We start from the raw sequence: 21956 nt of genomic DNA on the forward strand, positions 1-21956 counted from the left end.
GAGTTTTTAATTCTGCTTTTTTTAATGGTCTAAAGATTCAACAACTCATTTCTAACTCAGGAAAAAAAAAATGCATTAACAAGAACGTGTTTGGGGATGGGGGCAGTGTAGAAGGTACTGCCACGCGTCATTGTGCTCATTCGGAACAAATACCAGCACAAGCGAGGCCTCTCCCCTTTCTTCCCACTCCAGAACAGCAGCAGGAGAGGTGGCCTAGCCTGACCTGTTCCCCTAATCCCTGGCACAGAAGGATAGCCAAGTTTGGGATTACCAGGAATCTGTAGCTAGGCAGGCACCTGAAACTGTCAGCCCTGGGAGTAGCCAGGGAATTCAGTGTCCCACAGTGTCCCACAGAAGGCAGGCTAGGAGACCAGTGGCATCATGCCCACTAGTCCCTAGCTATGCAGGGGGAGGAGAAAAGAAAAACTGTGTGGGGAAGGCAAACCCCAGTTGACCCGACAACCCTTGCCACTACGTCTGTGGGATACAACTCTACTGGCAAGGTGGGCACTGAGGCAGCAGTCTCGTAGTCCCAAGGCCCAGTGGGGGAGGAGGAGGCATCCCCTGCATTGAAAGATGAAGCCTCCTAGGCCCATGGAGAAGGTTGGGCCTCTGGAACCAGAGAGACCTGGGGAGCATGGGATTGGGGATGGACACTCAAACACAATCCTGGGGTCCAGGTGGGGAGTGATGCCCAATCACATGTTTGTGCTCATCCGTGACTGGCTGTTGGCTGGCGTTAGTTCACCCTGGCTCCCTTCTCGAGGAGGAGACTGTAACAAGACAGATAGAGGTTGAGCCAACATCTCAAGAAAACTAATGCTAATAAAGAATCCTTTTCTATCTTGGCTATTTAACCCTTCCTGAGCCCCCAAACTTAATGCTTCTTTGCTTTCCCCAACAACCCTCATCCCCACCTCCTTTACCTTAACATGGATCTGGTTACGCAGCACAGCCGCCCGCAAAATCATCGCTTTGGCACGGCGCTGGAATTCTTTGCCCATGAGCAGTGACTTCTCAAAAGTGGTGCTACGCTGGTCCACATCCCGGGCATACAGAATCTGTCAGCCAACCAGAGGTTCAGCCATGGAACAATACTCTTCTCTCCCTCCCCTTACAAAGCAGATTTCTAGCTCCCAGCCTTAGAGGAGGTACAGTCTCTTCTTTATGAAGTTCTGCTCTCACCTTACTATGGGAGTCAATTCGAGCATTGATAAGTCCCTCGAGAATCAGCTGTGTTAATTCATCCTCTAGTGCAGCCACGGTGGTATTGAAGGCTATAGCCATCTTACGCATGTCAGCAGAGACATAGGGACTGAAATACTGTGGACAATTAGAAGCAGACAAATCAGCCTTCATGAGATAAGATGTAAAGTACTTTGCAAATCTTGAAGTGTTAAATAAACACTTAATATTATTATTATGATTAACTTCCTGATTTCCTGCCCCCTCCCCTGCTCTCTAACTACTTACCTGGATGAGGGCACGGTTTCGGATCTGAGTATAGAGGGTCCTGACGTGGGGGGCCAAATACATGTCCAGCAGCAAGTTGTCCTGCAGCAGAGAACTCGTCAGGCACTACCCTGTCTTCTAACCCCAAAATGTACCCCCAACAGAAGGGAAGAAACTTCAGCTAAAAAGAGTTAAATTTATCTTAACTAGGTTTCCCCCCTGATTGTACTGGGATAAATGCCTTTCCCTTACAAGATGCATTTGGTAAGCTCTCCCCCAAGTTTATTTCCTAATCCACAAACCATTTACAAATCCAAGCCCCCTACTTCTCAGACCTAGTGAAACACTATAGTTGACCCAAATTCCCTTGAGCCTCACCTTCATCTCATCCAGCATCTTTAGGCACGAGGCATATTTGGATTCATAGAATTTGAAGATGATGTCCCGAACCTGTGGTTCCAGCTCCAAGAACAATTTGAAGGAGCTGCAGACGCCAGATCCCTCAGTCTCCTGGCCCCTTTCAGCCAAGAGGAAGGCTCAGGGAAGGGGGCAGAGAAAACTGGGCTTGAGAGGCCCTGAGGGGCTTGGGCTTTTAGGGAGTAACCCTGGGCAAGAGGCCAGAGAAGGCTCAGAATACAGGGGTATGTGGATGAGTTGGATTAAAGACAGGGCCTGAAGTGAGAAACAGGTTATTTTGGGTTGGAGAAACCAACTTCCATTATCCATGGAACTAAGTATCTTCCTGCTCCCCCCTCCAAACATCTGGGGCACTAGCATTCTCAGACCCACCTGCTAGAGATGACATTGCGCTGTAGCTCTTGTCGATCAAAGGTGGCCAATGCACAGAGACCACCATATACAGCCACATTACTGGGGGACAATAGCTAAGTAAAAAAGCCAAGGATAGAGGGTTCAGAGGTACACAGAACTATAGGATAGAATATAACTCACAGGTCAAGTGAAGGACCTTAGATGAAACAGTGAAATACAGGGCTGTTTCTGCCATTCCCTAAGGAGAATGATGGCAAACCTTTTAGAAACCAAGGGCCCAAACGGCAACCCTCACACTCCATGTAAGGCCCCACCCCCACCTTACCCCAGATAGGGAAGGGAGGAAGCGCTCCCATTGGGCTGCTGGATGGATGATGAGAGAAATGTCCTCAGGTGCGATGGAAGGGAGCAGCCCCCTCCAGCATGTGTGCCATAGGTTCGTCAGCACAGCCCTATAACTCATCCTAGGAGCCAAACTGACCTGGTTCCAGATTTACTCCCCATAAACTAGCCACATACTTTTCCCTTCTAGTCCCCTTCCTTCTCACCTCAGGGAAATCACAGTGATCAAATGAAGCTAACAGAAAGCACTTGGCTGCTTGCTTATATTTTCGAGCAGCCAACTCAGCCAGGCCTAAAAAATATAAGAAAAGGAATGAGAGAGACAAATGAAGCCAAGAGCCACCTAAATGAAAGCAGCCTTTGTTTAGGGAACCCAGTAGCCCAGAAGTAAATTGGCCCCTGATCCCCCTTCTATACCCCATGAATTTGGGTCCACAAAACCACCAGAAGAAAATAAAATCCAAATAGTTAGGGACTGGGCAGGCTTCATCTATAACTAGAGCCAGTGGAGCTTTTCTATACATGCTAAAACTAAGCTGACTTGCCTTGCCTACACGCCCCAAGATTAGTTGCAACATATGAATTAGGAAAAAATTATTTATTTTGAATTTGAGAAGGGTGTCAGAAAATTGCCCTACCTGACTATCTTTCCCCTTTTAACCCTAGGGGAGGCTCTGCCTAGACTTCCCTTACCTGCTGCACACTTGAGCTTGGTAAGAATAGCCTGGGTCTGGCTGTCCCTTTCCCCTCGCTGCTGTGAGAAGGAAGACATAGACTAAGAGAACGAACAACCACCACCAATACTTTTTTCTATCCCTTGGGGCCAGCCCGAGAAAGAACAAGAGGAGCAAACAGGATGTGTTCTGTTCAATAACCAGGGTCAAGACATGACTTGAAGTGATGCCAAGAAAGCCCAGAGGAAACCCACCCTGAAAGAGAAATAGCATGGGAGTGTAGTGGGTGGGGAGTGGAAATGAGATTTCAAAGAGCACCAAGAAATGAAGGAAAAATCACAAGATCAACAGGGAATGGATAAGGCACTAGCACGGTTACCTCAGCAATCTCAGGAGTAGATTCAGCTTTGCTGACATAGCTCAAGACATGGGACCAGTTCTGTAGGTAGACACTGACCTGCTGGGCAGAGAGCATGGAATGTGGTTTGATGGCACCACCTACTGGCCTCTGAGTGTCCTGAGGGATGTAGGCAACCTTCCCCAGGTCTTCCCCCCCCCCAACATAGTAGATTTCTGCTTATTCCCACCTTGATTACATTGAGGCACATATTAATGACATGTTTGGCGCTGGTACAGTAGTCCCGAGCCCGGGAGTAACACTTGAGGGCATTGCTGAGATCGCCACAGTCAAGGTAATGGTCACCCAAGTCATCATGCCCCCGCCTGCCAGGGAGAAGCAAGGAGTAAGGCAGATGCTTGGGAGCCCATTTCCTCCCACTTCTTAACACCCCCCCCCCCTTTTCTGTTTCCCCCAATCCTCTTACCTGATGCTCTCCTTGATAGAGTTTCCTTTGTAGTTTTTCAGGTCTGTATCCAGCTTCTCCAGTTTTAGCAGTGCCTTCTTTCTAGTGGCCTCCACCCAGGCTGTGTCCAGAGGTGGGGGTTCCACCCCTCCCTCAGGGACAGCATCAGGAGCATTTTGTAGCTCTCTGTTGTCAGGGTAGTGGTGGTAGTAGTAGCAAGAGAAACATTGTCATTGGAGATTTAGGAAGAAGTAGGGGAAATAGTAGCAGAGAAGAACCACCAAGCTGTTTAGGGTGACGAAATCTCTCCCTGCTAGCTGCCTCATTTTTTCTTCCTCTCCCCAAAGTTGAATTTTTCATTGAAACTGTCCTGTCTAATAATCTCTACCATCCTGAAAAACCTTCCCAATGTGTTTGACTTATACCACCTGCTCCCATTTTCTTTTCTATGGTCAGGGTCTAAGAGCTCTAGACAGTGGGGCTTGCTCCCTCAGCCCCTTCCAGCTCCCAGGAGCACCCTAATCTGGATCTACCCCCCTCCCCCTTTTCTTCCCACATCCTAATACCACACCTGGTAGCCTCAGAGAGCTTTCGGTGGATCTCCTCATAAACATCCACATTGAAGGTCCTCTGTACAAAGGACAATGCCATCTTCAGGGCTTCTACCCGAAGCTGTGGGCAGTGATCTGCAATGAACTGTAGCCGCTCAATGCGCATTAGCCCACTGTAACTGGATGCATACTGTTCCAGGTCCTGAAAGAGAAAAGAGAGTCTGATAAGGTGCAATATCTTCAATACACAGATCCCTATAATAGGCACTGTATGAAAATAGAGATTGAAATGTAATTCCTGTCCACAAAAATCATAAGACCTCTCAGTAATATTCAAACTCACATACTTGAAGAAGCACAGATGCACACAACTTAAACTAAAACCTGTATAAATAAGTGCAGAGGGAAGGTAGTGATCAGAACTAGGGTCACTGGTTGGCAGAAAAGGGAGCAGCATTCAAAGTAGCATTCGAGCTTTTAGCTAGAAGAGAATGAACAATGTGTGTGGAACAAAGTAAAGGCCTTTGCTTACTTGGGGGGATCAATGTTAGGGCTAGAAAAAGTGGAGAGAAGAGTTACCGAGTGGGGGTAGTGTTCAGATTTGATGGTCAATAAGGAGCCATTGCAGATGTCTAAGCCATGACTGTGGTGGTATTCTGAAGACTCTTCTAGCCATCACACAGGATGGATTTGGGAAAGAGAACACTACTAATGTAGCGCCCCTACCTCTCTCTAGGGGTACCATCTAACTATGCCAGTCTGGGAGTGAAAATACCTTTGTCATATAGTCTCAAAGAGTTTTATTCCCAAAGGAGAGGCACTACCCTCTCAGCTCCAAGCTCCACATACCAGGGTGGGATTTTCCACCACATAGTTGATGTCTGGTGCATTCTGCTGATCCTCTTGAGGGTCCACATCAATCTGCATGGGTTCCACTGCCCCCTGCAATGCAGATGCCAGTCACCTGTGCACTCAAGCCTGAGAGAGTGCCCATGGCACACTAGTATTCAAAGTTTTATTCTGATCCTTTATCCTCCCCCTCCCCAAATAGACCCTGCCCAGGACCAAGGTTTTGTCAGATTCTTCCTGTGCATAACACTATACCCACCCACCAGAGCTTTCCATCCAAAGGATGCCTTCTAGAGTCCCAACTCCACCAACCCCATCTCCCTAACACTACCAGACCTGGGGGGAGAGGGAAATTTCAAGGAATTCTTCAACAGTACCCAGGAGCCCATAAACACAACCTCCCCTACCCAGTTCCCTCCTAACCCACCATCATTAGAGGGGAAAGTCAGAAATGAAGAGAGCTAGACAGTAACCACTTGGCATCCCCAAGGCAAGTTCCCAACTACTGGCCTGATGTGGTTTCCTCAAAGTCATAAAGGAGAAACAGGTGAGACCTCAACCACTGGATGCAAAGGGTACCCTGCCACATCCTAAGCCATCCCATACCATCTGTCCTATGTAGATGGAGCAGTAATATTTGTAGTTCGAGTTACAGCCATGAAAATGGGGAAAGAAATACAGGCATCAACTTGGGAAATCATACTGGGCATTCCCAAAGTGGAAAGAAATACAAAGGCTGCAATCTCAGATTATCAGCTTCTGTTCCTCACCTCTACCAGGTCTGGGCAAAACCCCAAAAGGCAGGCCGCTAAGCAGAGCTTCCAGAAACTTGGGTCACTGTTATTGTTCTACCCCTTCCCAACCCCACCTCAGGAAAAGTAGTATAGCTGATCCACAGGCTCCTAATCACATAACCAATTGCTGGGGAAGAGGGAGAAGGAAGAAGGGGCGAGGAATAGGGAAATGGGAGTTCTGCCCAATCTATCTTTTTCTTCCCTCCCCCCTCCTTGCCCTCGGCACTGAGTCCCTGATCTTGGGGCTGGCAATGCAGTGGGGGCCCAGCCACGGCAGGGGCGGCTGGGGCTCCGCTCCCTCCTCCCTCGCTGGGGACCCCCTCTCCTGGAAGGTACCTCATAGAGCAGCGTACAGGCCGACAGACTGGCGCTCAGGCTGAAGTCTCCGGCTGTGCCAGGGAGGAAGAGGTCTGACCTACTGCTGTGAGGGGTGCAGTACAGATCTGTCACTGATGAAGAGGCTGAGCTGGGGGCCGAGCTATCCCTCATTCTGTCCTGACTTTCTGCACCCCCTGACCCTGACACAGAGCTGGCTGGCTGCTGAAGGGGAGAAACAATGTTAATGTAGGGGGGAACCAAAGCACCTCTCCACCACTGGGAGGCCCCCTATTAGGCCAGAGAGCCAAGTTGTGGCAGGTCTGACCCAGCTGGGCTCCCACTCTGAGGCTCATACCTGGGAGATGAGTGACCCTGAGACACCAGGGGCGGACTACAGAGTCCTACTGATAGGGGCCACAATTTGACCCAGAGCATTCTCCACCCAGCGGCGGTGGGGGAGGGCGGGAGGGAAGGAGGGAGGGAGGAAGGGACGTGTCCTGGGAACCCGGCACAGCAGCCTGGTGGGGACAAGCTCAAGGACGGAGGGGCACGAGGGGGGGGCAGAAGCTCTCAGGGGGCGGCCCCCCTGTCTGTCCTGCGTGCTCCATCCACAAAGGATCACGTACCCCGGACAAGCGGGGTCTCCAGGATCCTGGGTCCCTGGGACGGGGTGAAAGGCCTACCGAGGGCCTAGCAGGGCCCGGTCGGACCCGAGCCATCTCCCTCGGGAGCCCCCTGCCCGGTCCAGGGAGCCCCTTTCCAGGGCCACGGCCTCGGCGAGCCTCGGGGGCGTGGCCTGCAGCCGGCCGGAGAACCCGTTCCCAGGGCGGGCGGGTGGAGAAGCGGCCCGAGGGGAGGGCGCGGGAGCCGGGGCTTCCTTCCCTAAGCGCGACCCCGGGGTCAGGATAGCGGCGCGGCGCCGCCCCGCCCCGCGGGGATCTCCAAGCGTTCGCCGCAGGCCTCTCCCCAGCCCCAGCGCGAGGGCCCGGAAGCCTGAAGCCCCGAGGCGTGCCGGGTCCTGCCCGCTAGGGCCGACCAAGACAGAGGCCGGGCGGAGGCCAGTGCGCCTCGGGGCCCCCCTCGTCCCCTCCCCCGCCCCCTACTCGGGACATCGCCCGCCCGGGCTCCTTCCCCCACCGACTCCCGGGTCCGGCCCGGGGCTGCGGAGCCAGGGCGGGGCGGGGCCGCGGGGCTCGGGCCGGGCCGGGCGGCACCGCCCCTAGGCTCGTTACCTGCAAATTAAACACCTGAACCGGCAGCGGCATCTTCCTCCTACCCCGCCGCGGCGCCGTCCACATCCGGGTCGCCTGGGCCTCGCCACGAGCACATCCGGGTCACGGGGGGAGGGGCGGGGAGGGACGGGAAGTAAAGTCGGTTCGGCCGCGGGGGCGGCGGGGGACGCCCTTAAAGGGGCAGAAGTCGCCACCGTGGCCCCGCAGCTGCCGCTTGCTCGTGCCTCAGCTCCCCTCTTTTCTCCCACCTCAGGCGCTGAGGGAGGGGAGGGGCTTCGGGGGCCTAGCACTGGGGAGAAACTGAGGCAGAGAAAACTGGTAAAGGGCCTGCTGCTTCTCCGTGCGTCCCCTGGGTGCTCGGCATCCGTCGGGAGGCCGCGCCTGGAGCCTGGAGTCCTGGCCGCCCAGTCCGGGCCCGTGGCCCGCTGTGGGCAGGCTGCGATGGCCGGGCCCGGGGCCCGCTGGGGCTGAAGAATGACCTGCACTGGCGTGGGGCTCGGCAAACTCTGCTTCGTGCTGTCCGTAGCCTTGGGAGCCTTTTTGCTGCTGCTGCTGCCCCTCCCCCGCCTCCAGGCTCCTTGGGGGGTCTGGGCCCACCGGCCGCCCCGGCCGCCCCCGACCTGCGCGCAGCCGCCCCGCGCCCAGCGGCCCCGGGAGGGGGGCGTGGCCCAGCCCCTGCAGGACGTGCTCCAGCGGCTTCTGGGGGCGCCAGCCGCGCACCCCCGGGCGCCCGATAGGCTGGAGCCCAGGGACATCTTCATCGCAGTGAAGACCACCAAGAAGTATCATAAGTCTCGACTGGAACTGCTTTTCCGCACCTGGATTTCCCGGGCCCAACAGCAGGTTGGACGAACTCCCTTCCCGGATCTTTTCTTGACGACCTGGCAGGATCACAGAGGGAGAAGGAACCTCTGGGGGACCCGGCACTCAGCGGGGTGCCTTGTCTTAGGTGGCTCTCTCCCGGGGAGAACTTTAGATTTGGAAAGAGGGACCTTAGAAGTTACCTAGGAGGTTAACCTATTAAGCCTGGCATATAGTACGTGCTTCATGACTCGGCTTAGTTAGAGGCAACCTATCCCTGTGGAAGGGGTAAAACAGAATTTGAATTAGAAGAGATCTCAGAAATTAATTTAAGAATTCACTCAGTACTAAGCGTAGCACATAGTAGGCAGTAAATGCTTTCCGAAGACCTCCAGAGAACCTCCATTTTCCTCTTGACAACATGAATTCCTAGTGCTTAACTTTCTCTTGCAGGTCAGATTGAGGTCCTCTGCTTCACAGTTTCTTTAGCAGAAACTGCCTTCAAAATGTACTATTGTCAGGTCAACAGGCATTTAAGGGCTTACTGTGTGGCTGGTACTGTGCTAAGGGACCTGCTCTGAAAGAGCTCACATTGGAGAAACATACAAGATTAGAAGTAATCTCTTAGGGGAGGCACTAACATTCAGAAGGATGGAAAGGTTTCCTGCAGAAAGGAGGTTTTGAGCTGATTCTGAAGACCTTGGCTCCTTTGAAATCCACTCCATTTCACTCCAATGTGAATTGAGCAGCTTCTTAAATGCTTAACATTGTTCCAGTACTAAAGGAGAGAAAAGAAGATGAGCAAGACATAGTCCCTCTAGGAGATGAAGATAAATGTTCATAGTCAAACAAACATTTATTCAGCACCTACTATGTACCAGGCATTGTACTAAGCTATTTACATGAGTGAATAGAATACAAATTGGGCTGTCATAAAGGCTTTGGAGAAATGCTAAATTCCAAGAGATAGTGAAAGCTTGTCCACCTCTGTGGAAAAGGGAAGATTTTATAGGTAGAGGGGACTTGGAATCAGGAATACTTGGGTTCAGATCTAGCCTCAGACAACTGGTGAGAGGAAGAGGGAGAAACAGAATGACATACTCACCCATTCATGTCATCCTGGGCAAGTTACTTAACCTGTTTGTCTTAATTTTCTCATCTGTAAAATGGTGATAATAGCACCTAGCTTTCAGAGTTGATATGAGGATAACATGAAACAACGTTTGTACAGCTCTCAGCATAGTACCCAGCAAATAGCACTATGTAAATATTATTTATTAGATAAGTGAATAGCATTTACCTGAACCTTGAAAAATGGGTAGGATTGTTAGCAGTCAAAAATCTGAAAGAGGGGGCAGCTGAGTAGCTCAGTGGATTGAGAGCCAGGCCTAGAGATGGGAGGTCCTAGGTTCAAATCTGGCCTCAGCCACTTCCCAGCTGTGTGACCCTGGGCAAGTCACTTGACCCCCATTGCCTAGCCCTTACCACTCTTCTGCCTTGGAGCTAATACACAGTATTGACTCCAAGACGGAAGGTAAGGGTTTAAAAAAAAAATCTGAAAGAACATAGTATTTCTAAGTATAAGAAATAGCAAGAACACAGGTACTGGTGTGGATAGAGAGCAAATCTTGTTCAGGAAATGGCAAGTAGTGCTGATAGACTAAATCATCCTGGTTTGTGGAAAAAAAAAACAAAGTGAATTTAGGCTGAATTGTGGAAAGTTTTAAAAAAATTTTTTTTATTTTAAAATATTTTTTCATGTTTCATGATTCATTTTCTTTCCCTCCCCCCTCCCAGAGCTGACAAGCAATTCCACTGGGTTGTATAAATGTTGCCACTTGATACCTATTTCCATATTATTTATTTTTGCTATAGAATGATTTTTTAAAAGTCTAAACCCCACATCACTTACCCATAAGTGATGCCATATGTTTTGCTTTTGCATTTCTGCTCCCATAGTTCTTTCCCTGTGGATAGCATTCTTTTACATGAGTCCTTCAGGAGTGTCCTGGCTTGTTGCATTGCTTCTAGTAGCAAAGTCCATTACATTGGATTGTTCCACAGTGTTTTACTCTCTGTGTACAATGTTCTCCTGGTTCTGCTCATTTCACTCTGCATCAGTTCATTGAGGTTCTCCCAGTTCATATAGAAATCCTCCACATCATCAATCATTACAGGACAATAGTATTTCATCACTATCATCTTCCACAATTTGTTCAGCCATTCCCCAGTGGAGGGACACCCCCTCATTTTCCAATTTTTTGCCACCACAAAAAGCGGACTATATTTTTGTACTAGTATTTTTCCTTGTTATCTCCTTGGGGTACAAACCCAGCAGTGATATTACTGGATCAAAGGATATGCATCCTTTTAAAGCCCTTTTCACATAATTCCAGATGCCTTCCATAATGGCTGGACAAATTCACAACTCCACCAGCAATGCATTTTGCTTGATTTTGCCACAACCCCTCGAACATTTATTTTTTTTCTTTACTGTCATAGTGGTCAATCTGCTAGGTATGAGGTGGTACCTCAGCATTGTTTTGATTTGTGTTTCTCTAATTATGAGAGACTTAGAATGCTTTTTCATGTGCTTATTGATAGTTTTGATTTCTTTATCTGAAAAGTGCCCTAGTCCCTTGACCATTTGTCAGGTGGGGAATGGCTTGATTTTTTTTGTACAATTGGCTTAGCTCCTTATAAATTTGAGAAATGAGATCTTTGTCAGAGGTTTTTCTTATAAAGTTTTTCCCCCCTATTTGTTGCTTCCCTTCTAATTTTGGTTGCATTAGTTTTGTTTGCACAGAAACTTTTAAATTTAATATAATCAAAATTATTCATTTTACATTTTGTAGTGTTCTCGATCTTCTGCTTGGTCTTAAAACTCCTTCCTTTCCTATAGATCTGATCTGATCTATGTTCACCTAATTTGTTTGTTATTTCCCTCTTTATATTTAAGTCATTTACCCACTCTGAGTTTTAATTTCTCCCAAGTGTATTCCATTGATCTGCCCTTCTATTTCTAAGCCAGTACCACATAGTTTTGATGATAACTGATTTATAGTATAATTTGAGATCTAGTAAAGCTAGGCCTCCATCCTCCACTCTTTTTCATTGTTTCCCTTGATATTTTTGATCTTTTGTTCTTCCAGATAAACTTTGTAATAATTTTTTCTAATTCTATAAAAAATGTTTTGGTAGTTTGATAGGTATAGAGCTGAATAAGTAAATTAATTTAGGTAGGATTGTCATTTTTATTATATTAGCTTGTCCTTCCCATGAGCAAATGATGCTTTTCCAATTGTTTAGATCTAGTTTTATTTGTGTGAAGAGTGTTTTGTGGTTATGTTCATATTCCTAAATTTGTCTTGGCAAGTAAATTCCCAGATATTTGGAAAGTCTTGAATATCCTAATGGCTAAGTAATTTGGCTAGGGTTGGGGGTGGGGTATTGACTGTTTTTGAGCAGTAGAATGACTTGGCAAGTAGAATTGGTATAGTATGGAGGATGGATTACTGTGCCTCTGGGATCAGAGTCTGTGGTTATTTTCTGGCCCCTTTCAACTATGAGGGGTTACATTGGACAGAATGAAGGTGAAAATGTACTTTTAACTTGAATTTAGAAAACCTAGATTTTTTTTGTTAAAGAGGCACTGTGATATAGTGGAAAGAGGAGTCTTAAGGACTTGAATTTCAATCCCAGCAATGCTACTCCCTGTGTGACCTTGAGTGAGTCACTTAATCCCTCTGGGCCTCAGTTTCCTTGTCTGTAAAATTAGGAGATTGAGCTAGATGACCTCCAAGATCTCTTTCTGTTCCAAATCTTATGAATAGTTATATCAGAGAAAAACTATATAGGCACACTATTCAAATTGGAATTATTCCATTTGGCTTCATATTTTGGGAAACAGGTTAAATAAATATTCTTAATTTACTAGTATAAAATTGTAACACAATTTTAAAAGAAAAACAGTTCCTTTCTTTAATGAAAACATTAATTTTCTGACCCTGTTCTCTGTGAACCCAAGGGTATTTATTTCTTCTTTCAGCACTGGTGGCTTTGTGCATCTTTCCATGGGCAGTTTATTTCAGCAGAGATATAGTGGCTAAAACCTAGGGAAGTGGTTTTGTAGATTCCAAGACTTTGGAATAACCTTAGGGTTGCCCCAGGTCGAAGACAAATCTGTGTCTTCTATTTATCTTTACTCCCAACAGGCCTAAGGACAGGAATCAGGGACCCTGGAAAGGATATTTTACACATTAAGGATTGCTTTAAGATTTATTAGGCGTATTACTACATTATTTTTATTGAAGCTCATGATACCCCATGAAGTATAGATATTATAGGTTTTAGCCCTGTCTTACCAATGTGGATCCTGAGGCTCAGGGTAAATGTGTTGTCCAAAGTCACATATCTAGTGAGTGGCAGAGGTAGGATTCGATTCTAAGTATAGCAGTCTTTCCATTCTTGATATGTTGGCAAAAACACTGGCAAAAAAAGGGCCATATAAGGTGCTGGCCTTGGTAGGCTGCATGTGCAAACTGGCATGGGCCAGTGGCAGTGTCTCAGAAAGTATTTTTTCAACTCTTGGACCTATTTTTTTTTCTCCAGACTTTCATCTTCACGGATGGTGAGGACCCAGAGTTACGCCTTCGAGCAGGTAATTAAGTTTCCCATTGAACCTCTCTGTCCTGAATACTGGTATTACATCTGACAGATTACATGGATAAGGAATATTTGGCTTCCCATTGCTACCCAAGAGCCTTGGACAAGAACAAGTTTAACTCATTGGAATGGTGATTGGCTTCCATATAGGAGGAGTCTGAACCTGTTTTCATGACAGTAGGCCCCAGGGTAGAGTCTCCTCTACTAAGGTCATCACTGTCTGAATAAATCACTAACTACAGAGACACCAGAATTAAAACATAAGTTGGTATAGATTGTATTGAGCCCTGATGTTTGGCTGGCTTCCAGAATGCCATATGAACTGGGAGAGTAGAACTAGGCAAAAGAATGTATCAAATAAATGATGTTTTACTGGAACTTCCTGATTCTACTTCAGCTATATTTTCATTGTATGCCTGTGGCTTTGGGGGTTGAGGGCCTTTGAAGGTGAGGGGTGGTGGGGGTGGTGATGGTGTTGTAGGTCTGGATTTAGGATTTAATTGATGGGTAGTTTTCAGTATGTAGACTTCCTCTTTCATCCACGATGTATATTGACAACTTATTTCCATAAGATTGTCATAGAGAGTCCCAGGGGTTAAGAGACTTGCCAGGGTCATATGGATAATCAGAGGTAGGATTTGAATCCGTGTCTTGATTCCTCTAACTCCTCTACCAAATTGTCTCTCCTGGAATTGACTACTATTTTGCTTTCCCTTCCATTAACCCATCCCTTATTTTCTCCAGGAGATCATGTCATCAACACCAATTGTTCCTCCATGCACACACGCCAAGCACTCTGTTGCAAAATGTCTGTGGAGTATGACAAGTTCATCGAGTCAGGAAGGAAGTACGTGAGTTTCCAAGCCAGAAAACTAGGTGGGAGTTATTCAGAAAACCCCAGAAATCCCAACCAGCAGGTCACAAGACAGCTTGTTTTTATGGGCCTCGTCCTGCAGCTCTAGTTTCTCCCCCAGCTCTTTCAGCTGCCAGACTGAACAGCTGGGTTCATTGAGGCTGCCAACAGTAATAGTCTCTATCCTACTTAATGTGGCTCTTTCCTTCTCATCTCTTGCAGATGGTTCTGCCATGTGGATGATGACAATTATGTGAACTCCAAAGGACTTCTACAGCTGCTCTCTGGTTTCTCCCCAAGTCAGGATGTCTATGTGGGTCGACCTAGCCTGGACCACCCTATTGAGGCAGCTGACAGAGCCCAGGGAAGTGGAACTGTGAGTAGTTTGGAAATTTTTTTTGGTAGGAGTTGGGATGGGGAGGAGGATCAGGGTGGATGGTGGGGAGGGAAACAACTGAGAATTTAAGACTAGAAAGACAGAAATCAGGGAATCACTTGCCTCTCATACCTGTGTGATCTTGGACAAGTTGTCTAACCCCCATGGGCTAGTTTCCTCTTCTGTAAAGGGAATTGAATTAAATGACCTCCAGGTTCCCTTTCAGCTCCAAATCTTTCATCTGTCATCTGATTTGGCCCCCAGAGGACTTCTCAAAGGTAGTGGGAGTGGAAGAGTAGGAGTAACAGCAGGAAGGAGAAGGCCAAACAGGGGTGTTCCAGGAAGTTGAAAGCCAAATGAAGACATCTCAGAGCAGCTAGAACTGAAAAGGAAGAGACTAGACTAAGAACCAATGAAAAATGATTGTCTGGAACTCCTAAATTTTCCAGGGGAAGCAAGTTTGGAGTAGAAGAGGAAGCTTGGGAGAGGCAAGATGATATGGGGACCATTTTTCCCTGGACCCAGCGACCAGGGTCTCCAGAGCTTATATTTGTGTTTAAACAGAGCTTTGTAGTTTTATGAAGTACTTTTATGTTCCTTTGAGGTAGGTAAAGTATGTACCTCGTCGACATTTTATCAATGAGAAAACTTAGGTTCCGAGGATATACACAAGAGCTGGAATTTAAAATTGAATTCCAGTGTTCTTTCTATCCCACAATGTTATATCAAAGACCAGGAACTCCAGACAAAGGGCAGGCTTTAGCAGATGAATCTGGTGAGGGGAAAGGGAGGGGTCTAATGGGCAAGCCTTAAGGAATGTAGCCTCTCACCCACCAGCCCTTGATGTTGGGTTCTCTCTGCTTGCCTCCCAGGCCTCTACAGTCAAGTTCTGGTTTGCCACAGGAGGAGCTGGGTTCTGCATCAGCAGAGGTCTTGCCCTCAAAATGAGTCCTTGGGCCAGGTGAGTGGGAGCCTCTGGGCTTCCCAACTCCAAGGAACCAGTTCCACAAGATCTTGAAAAGTAGGTCAAGACAGGTGGGAAGGGCAGATCCAGGCATGTCCTGAGCAACCTCTCCCCCTTCCTTGCAGTCTGGGCAACTTCATTAGCACTGCTGAGAAGGTCAGACTCCCTGATGACTGCACCATTGGGTATATCATCGAAGGACTGCTGCAGGTGAAACTGCTACATAGCACCCTCTTCCACTCCCACCTGGAGAACTTGCAGAGGCTGCCAGCTGATACCCTGCTCAGACAGGTACCACACCCAGCCCCTATCACAGCCAGCTTTAGGGCTAACTTTATTTTGAGTCCTTAGCCAGCTCTCTGCCACCAGGGATCATGCTCCTTTGACGTGACTCTCTTCCTTGGGTGCTCAAGTGTGTGTGTCTCTTCCCTCAACTTGGCCTTGAACTCTATGGAACTGACTCTTAAACTTCTGGAGAGGTCATCCCTTGGACAAGTAAATTTGCTGCAAGGTATCTTGGCTGAGGCAGGAAAGAGAGTGAAATCCCCCTTTCCTTCCATCTGAATCACTCTTTAAGAAGAGTGGTAAGGGCTAGGCAACTGGGATTAAGTGACTTGGCCACGATCATATATATAGCTGGGAGGTGTCTGAGGCCAGATTTGAACCTGTGGGACCTCCCTCTAGGCCTGGCTCTCAATCCACTGAGCTACCCAGCTGCCCCCTCCATAACTACTCTTAAAGCTCACAAATCAACTGTCACCCAAGAGCACACACATTTCACTAATAGTCTTATGATTACTTTCTGAGTTGGAGAGTACTCAAAGATCAACACCCATATATATGTTTTACATATGAGGAAACTTAAGGCCAGGACTTGCCCAGGGTAATATAGTTAGTAAGTACCTGAATCAAGATTTGAATCCAAGTCTTCCTGATTCCAAACTGTGAACTCCATCCATGACATGCTTAACAGAACAGAACCATGGCCATCTTGATATAATCGAAGGTAGATGGGAGAAAGATCAATTCAGCAAGTATTTATTAAATCATGCAAATTACTTTGCCTAGGTAGCCAGGAAACAAAGACAAAACAAAAAGCAGTCCCTGATCTATATGAGCTTATATTCATGAGATGATACAATTTTTAAGCAGATTAATATGATTTGAGGAGAGAGGCTTCCTGGAGAAGGAGGCCCTTGAAAAGGGGATCTTGAAGAAAGCTAAGGATTCCAAGGAAAACTGAAGAGGGATTGCACTCCCAGTGTGGAGGTAGACCTTTAACAAAAGCGTGGAAGCAGGAGATGGAATACCATATCCACAGATAAGCAAATAGGGCCAACCTAGCTAGAGGGAAGAGCCTGTGAAGGGGAAGAGCATGAAATAAGCCTGGAAATAAGTGGACTAGAATTGACTTGGTGCTTTAGAAATATTTATTATCTGGGTAGTTATCTGGAGGATGGATTGTAGGTGGTTGTCAATTGTAGTCCAGGCAGTTTAATGCAGAGCACTTCACAGGCTTTCCTTGGAGATGTCAGTAAAAGGGTTACAGAATTGATTTCATTGTGCACCTAAATGCAAGAAGAAACATTATTTCATGCCTTATATTTCAGTGTTCATAAGTACAAATCCTGCAGATTATAGGATTATAGATTTTAGATTGGAAGGGATCTTTGAGACCAACTAGTCTAAACTCATTTTACAGAGAAGGAAATTGAAGCCTTGGGAGGGGTGTTATGTGACTTCACCAAAGTCACATGGGTAGTAAGGACACATTACTTATCAAGTCAGAATTTGAACCCGTCCTTGACTCTCCAAGCAAAAACAAAAATGTCTCTGTCCATAAAGAACTTACACCTTATTGGGAGAAGCAACATGTGTGTGCATAGGCATATATATAAGGTAATTTTGAGGAAAGAAAAACTAGTAATTAGGGGGACCAGGAAAACTTTCATGTAAAAAGGAGGTCATCTGAGGTGATTCTGGGGAGAGAGAACATTCCAGACTTGAAGGAATAATCAGTGAAAAGGTTCAGAGATGGGTGATGGAGTATTTTATGTATAGGAAACAGCAAGAAGGCTAGTTTTGCTGGACCTTAGGGTCTGTTAAAGGGAATACTAGGTAATAACACTAAAAGGAAGGTAGGTTACGACCAGCTTGTAAAACAATCATCAAACAATTATAGAGTGCCTACTTTGTGCTAGGCCCTGAAAATACAAGGACAAAGAATGAAACAGTTCCTTCTTAAAAGAAGTTTACATTCTAGCATCTCTAAATGCCAAATAGAAGTATTAATATTTGATCCTTGAGACAATAGGGAGCTCCTGGAGTTTGAGTAGGAAAGCAATTTGGTTAGGCCTGCATTTTAGGAAAATTACTTGGCACTTATGGAGGGATGGATTGGTGTAGAGAGAAATTTGAGGCAGGGTTTTCCAATTAGGAGACTGTTGTGGGGTGGTGTCTAGGTGAGTAGAAAGAAGGAGGCAGAGGTGACAAGCCCTGATAACAGATTAGATATGTGAGGTGGGCAAGAGAGGAATTGAGGATGATTCCAAGATAGAGAGCTTGGTGTGCTTGGAAGGATGGCAATGCCCTTAACAGAAACAGAGAAGTTTAGGAAAGGGATGAGGTAAGGGAGGCTTTTAGGGAAGGTAATAAACCATTTTGGGGATGTGTGGTATTTAAAGTGCCTCTTGGGCAACCTGTTTAAAAATTCCAATAGCCAGTTGGTGATGAGATTAGTGTTCAGGAGAAACACAAAGACAGAATATACTGATTTGGGAGTCATCTGCTTAGAAGTGGCAATTATACTCATGGGAGCTGATGAGATCACCAAATGAGAGTGTAGAGAGAAGATTAGAGGATCCAGAGCAGAGCCTGGGGGTAACCCCACAGTTGGGGGTAGGAGGTGATTCAAGAAAGAAGTCTGAAAAGGAGGGGTCAGATAGGTAGGAGAAGTGGAAGAAGGAGCATCCCAAAAACACAGAAGAGGACAGTCAGCTGTGCCAGATAGCCTAGAATGGACAAGAAAGACTGAGAAAAAACTATCATATGGGGCAAACTGGAGATAGGCTGAAAATTGGGTTGCCAGGGACTCTTAGATGTAAGGAAGTGCACTGTACCATAAAGCAAATTAAAAAAAAAAAACAACAAAAAACCTTGGAAAGAACTATATGGGATAGTGAACAGTGAAATTAATAGAACCAAGAGAACATTATACACAGCTATAGATTTAATATTTGAAGAATAACTCATGAATGTTACTTTCAGAGTAAACTGAAAAATAGGAATATGGGATAGAAGGTGGGTAGGGATACATGTGTAGGCATCAGAGAATGATCCAGGAGTAAATGTTTGTTGAAGAGAGAAGAGAAGGCTTTTAGGTGGTTCAATGGAAAGATCATTGACTATAGATCCAATTTCAGACCCTGCCTCTGACCCTTACTACTTTTTTGGCTTTGGAGAAGTTTCTTTTCCCTCCCTGGATCTCCGTTTCCTCATCTATAAAATGAGTTAGATGGCAATAAAATGAGAATAAAAAATTACACTTTTAATATCTATTAATTCCACTTGCCAGAGGGATAATACTTTTTCTCTTTAGCCCCAGAGAACTAGAAGAAATTAGGAGGACATTGCAAAGAGGCAGATTTAGGCACACTGTTGGAAAAACTTTGCAACAATTAGAAATATGCAGGATTGAAACAGATCTCCTAGGGAGGTAGTGATGTTCTTCTCATTTTGGAAAAGCCTTCAAACAAAGGCTGGAGGACTACATGTCTGAAATGTTATAGTGGATATACTTTGGACTGGGTGACTTGCTGAGGTCCCCTTCCAGCTCTGAATACAGATTCATTAATGGACTTTTATTACACCTGTTAGCTGAAGACCAGCCTAGCTGAATTTGGAGAGGCTCACCACCAGGTTAGTTACAGACAGGATGGTGACGTTTTGAATTACAGCACCTCCCTAAGATTGTCTATCATGTCACAGAGGGGTTGCAGTCTTCATGGGTGAAGGGAAAATGCACATCAATGGAATTATATGTTGAATATATTATCTGTATTGAAGTAGAAATTGAAAATATGGTTCATTTAAATCTTCATTTTTCTTAATGTTTATTTTTCTATTAAAAAATAATGGTTCAAAAATGTAGAAATGAAAGGATCCAAGGACTTGTAGACTTCTCAAAAATTTCTCATGTGTCTATATTGAAAATACTTTATTCAAAAGAAAAGTCAGAAGGCACTAAACATTTTAGTGAGTGTAGTACAGCATCACACAAAAAAGCAAGTTGATTGTCCTGCCAGATGGGGACTAGTTACAGATGTCAAAGTTCTTTCAGAATTAGCTGCATGTGTGTATGTGATCATCATCTGGGTAAAGAAAACACCAGTGTAAATACTGGATTAGGAAATAGGATAAAGACACTGCCTGATGATTAAAGCATCTCCAATCCAACCTGCTTAAAAGGGCTGTTAAAACTCAGACAAACAAGAAATAGACAAAAGTAAATACGTTAAATCTGTCACCAGTTCTAAGAAGTTTTTACTTTTGTCAAACAGGGCACATAGATGAACAGGCTAGAAAAACCTGGGTAATACTTGTGAATATTTGAGGAAAGGAAAGGAAAGGAAACTAAGAGTCAGTCAGTTACGTCCCAGCCCATTTGCCTACTTTTTCACCTCTCTTAACATCTTTGTGAAAATGATCTCTTCAGATACTTGCTAATTATGTGACCTTGGACAAGTCACTTAATCTCATTTGCCTAGCACTTGCCACTCTTCTGCCTAGTATTGATTCTAAGAAAGAAGGTAAGGGTTTAAAAAAAAGAAAGAAAATGATCTATGCATGCTTAGAAAGTGTCCTTGATGGACATGTGAAAATGAAATAAGCAGGCTTCCTAAGAAACTGACCACATTGTTAGCATTACATAGAGTTAACTGAGGAGTGTAGAAAATTTTAAGATTCCCTTATGTCTATTTACTTTTTAACAGTTTTAAATTGTAAAAAAAGAGAATTGTGTATAAAATTGGGAATCTATTCCAGCTTGTATTTTTAAACAAATATTTATTAAATTTAACTCCATAGAATTAACTGCTCTCTTCTGTGTTTTTTTTTTTTAAATAAACCCATATCTTTCGACTTGGAATCAATACTGTGTATTGGTTCCAAGGCAGAAGGAGTGGTAAGGGCTAGGCAATGGGGGTTAAGTAACTAGCCCAGGGTCACACAGCTGGGAAGTGTCTGAGTTCAGATTTGAACCTAAGACCTCCTATCTCTAAGTCTGGCTCTCAATTCACTGAGCTACCCAGCTGCCCCCTGCTTATTTTAAAAATATTTTGTTGACACTTTCCTTTCTTTTTTTTTGGCATCACTGTTATTGGCCATCAGGATTTTTTTCAATAATTCATTTATGACCTTTTCAATTTCTTTTTTAAATAACCCAATATTGGTTTTTTGTATTTCGAATATTTTATACTTTTTGCAAATGTTTATCCATTTCATTTATTGATTTTTCCTGGCATATAATTAGGCAATATAGTTTCTAGTATTTTCCTTCATTTCCTTTTTGTTTGGAGGTCTTCCATTTAATTTTTTTTTTAATGTTAGCAATTTGGTTTTCCTCTTGTCTTCTGTATCTCATTAGTTTAAAATGTAGCTCCTAGTTTTATTCATCACTTCAGTAAGTTCTTTCAGTTTAGTTCATCTAGATGTGATTTTTATCTGATTATTTGTGGGAAGGGGTTTGATTGGTTGCTTTTTAGATATGGGCCCTATTCATTGTTCTGTTCTTTCTCTTTTTTAAGAGAAAGTATTTAAAAGTATTAGTTTTTCCCTCAGGATTGCTTTAAACTATACCAATAAAACTACCTCATTTTTTTTTAAATTTTTATTAAATTATCTGTTGTTTTTGTAATTGTGAGTAAACTAATTAAAGATTTAGTGGCAGCTAGAGCAATGGATTTGGAATCAGGAAGGCCCAAGTTTAAAATCCAGCCTTAGATACTAGCTGTGTGATCCTGGGCAAATCACTTAATCTTTCCTCTCAGTTTCCTAATCTCTACAATGAGAATGATAATAGCACCTCCCAGAGTTGTTATTATTTTAAATAGGTTTTTATTCACATTTTCTATTTCTTTTATCATAGTTACTCCATATGTCACTTCCCTTTGTTCTCTCAGAAAGCCAGCTAGAGAGGAAAGTCAGCACAATTGACACTTTTAAAAAGTCTGAAAACATATGCAATGTGCAACACCAGTTACTCTGTGAAGGGGTAGGTTGGGAGGTGTTTTCTCATATCTATTTATTCAAGTCCTAGTTGATCTTTATAATTTTGCTACATTTTCTTTTTTTTTTTTGCTGTCATTCTTTCCATTTACATTGTAGTGGTCACCATGTATATATATTGTTTTCTTGACTCTGCTTACTTCACTCTGCATCAGTTCATATAGATCTTTCCATGTTTCCTTGTACTCATTACACATATTTCTTATATTACAATAATATTCATGTA

The 21956-nt window shown here is 45.0% G+C and overlaps 2 protein-coding genes across 26 annotated transcripts in view; one reads left to right on the forward strand and one right to left on the reverse strand.

The window, feature by feature from the left end:
* Nucleotides 1-8555, reverse strand: GPS1 (G protein pathway suppressor 1). 23 transcript variants are annotated; one of them, XM_016430699.2, is made up of 15 exons: nucleotides 7787-8555; nucleotides 6573-6657; nucleotides 5443-5535; nucleotides 4614-4795; nucleotides 4064-4228; nucleotides 3827-3962; nucleotides 3619-3699; nucleotides 3259-3316; nucleotides 2772-2857; nucleotides 2242-2336; nucleotides 1831-1969; nucleotides 1474-1554; nucleotides 1186-1323; nucleotides 927-1061; nucleotides 1-773 (listed from the first exon to the last, which is right to left on the reverse strand). In XM_016430699.2, the coding sequence occupies exons 1-15, from the start codon at nucleotides 8545-8547 to the stop codon at nucleotides 699-701; spliced, it is 2310 nt and encodes a 769-aa protein (XP_016286185.2). In that variant the 5' UTR covers nucleotides 8548-8555; the 3' UTR covers nucleotides 1-698. The 23 variants fall into 23 exon arrangements, with proteins under 23 accessions (XP_016286185.2, XP_056673276.1, XP_016286184.2 ...); XM_056817298.1 differs by having other exon boundaries at nucleotides 3259-3319; XM_016430698.2 differs by having other exon boundaries at nucleotides 3259-3319; nucleotides 3619-3696; nucleotides 7787-8553.
* RFNG (RFNG O-fucosylpeptide 3-beta-N-acetylglucosaminyltransferase) overlaps nucleotides 8491-21956 on the forward strand; it is a 26882-nt gene continuing 13416 nt past the window's right edge. The window contains exons 1-6 of one of the 3 annotated variants that reach the window (XM_056817315.1): nucleotides 8491-8629; nucleotides 13199-13247; nucleotides 13997-14103; nucleotides 14328-14481; nucleotides 15354-15442; nucleotides 15571-15736. In XM_056817315.1, coding sequence (XP_056673293.1) covers nucleotides 13215-13247; nucleotides 13997-14103; nucleotides 14328-14481; nucleotides 15354-15442; nucleotides 15571-15736 — 549 coding nt within the window. In that variant the 5' untranslated portion in view covers nucleotides 8491-8629; nucleotides 13199-13214. Of the gene's footprint in view, nucleotides 8630-8767; nucleotides 9711-13198; nucleotides 13248-13996; nucleotides 14104-14327; nucleotides 14482-15353; nucleotides 15443-15570; nucleotides 15737-21956 lie in introns of those variants that run through there. The other 2 variants (XM_056817316.1, XM_056817314.1) reach the window with 2 other exon arrangements.

The sequence above is a fragment of the Monodelphis domestica genome, chromosome 2, assembly GCF_027887165.1.
Source record: "Monodelphis domestica isolate mMonDom1 chromosome 2, mMonDom1.pri, whole genome shotgun sequence".
In the NCBI taxonomy this organism is placed as follows: Eukaryota; Metazoa; Chordata; class Mammalia; order Didelphimorphia; family Didelphidae; genus Monodelphis; species Monodelphis domestica.

Coding starts and splice junctions, on each gene's coding strand:
- GPS1 (XM_056817298.1), bottom strand. CDS start 8,547: ATGAAGATGTCCCTGGGCTCCAGCCTATCGGGCGCCCGGGGGTGCGCG. Junction 3,320..3,618: donor CTACTCCTGAGATTGCTGAG/GTAACCGTGCTA, acceptor TCCTTCTCACAG/CAGCGAGGGGAAAGGGACAG. Junction 1,324..1,473: donor GAAACCGTGCCCTCATCCAG/GTAAGTAGTTAG, acceptor AATTGTCCACAG/TATTTCAGTCCCTATGTCTC.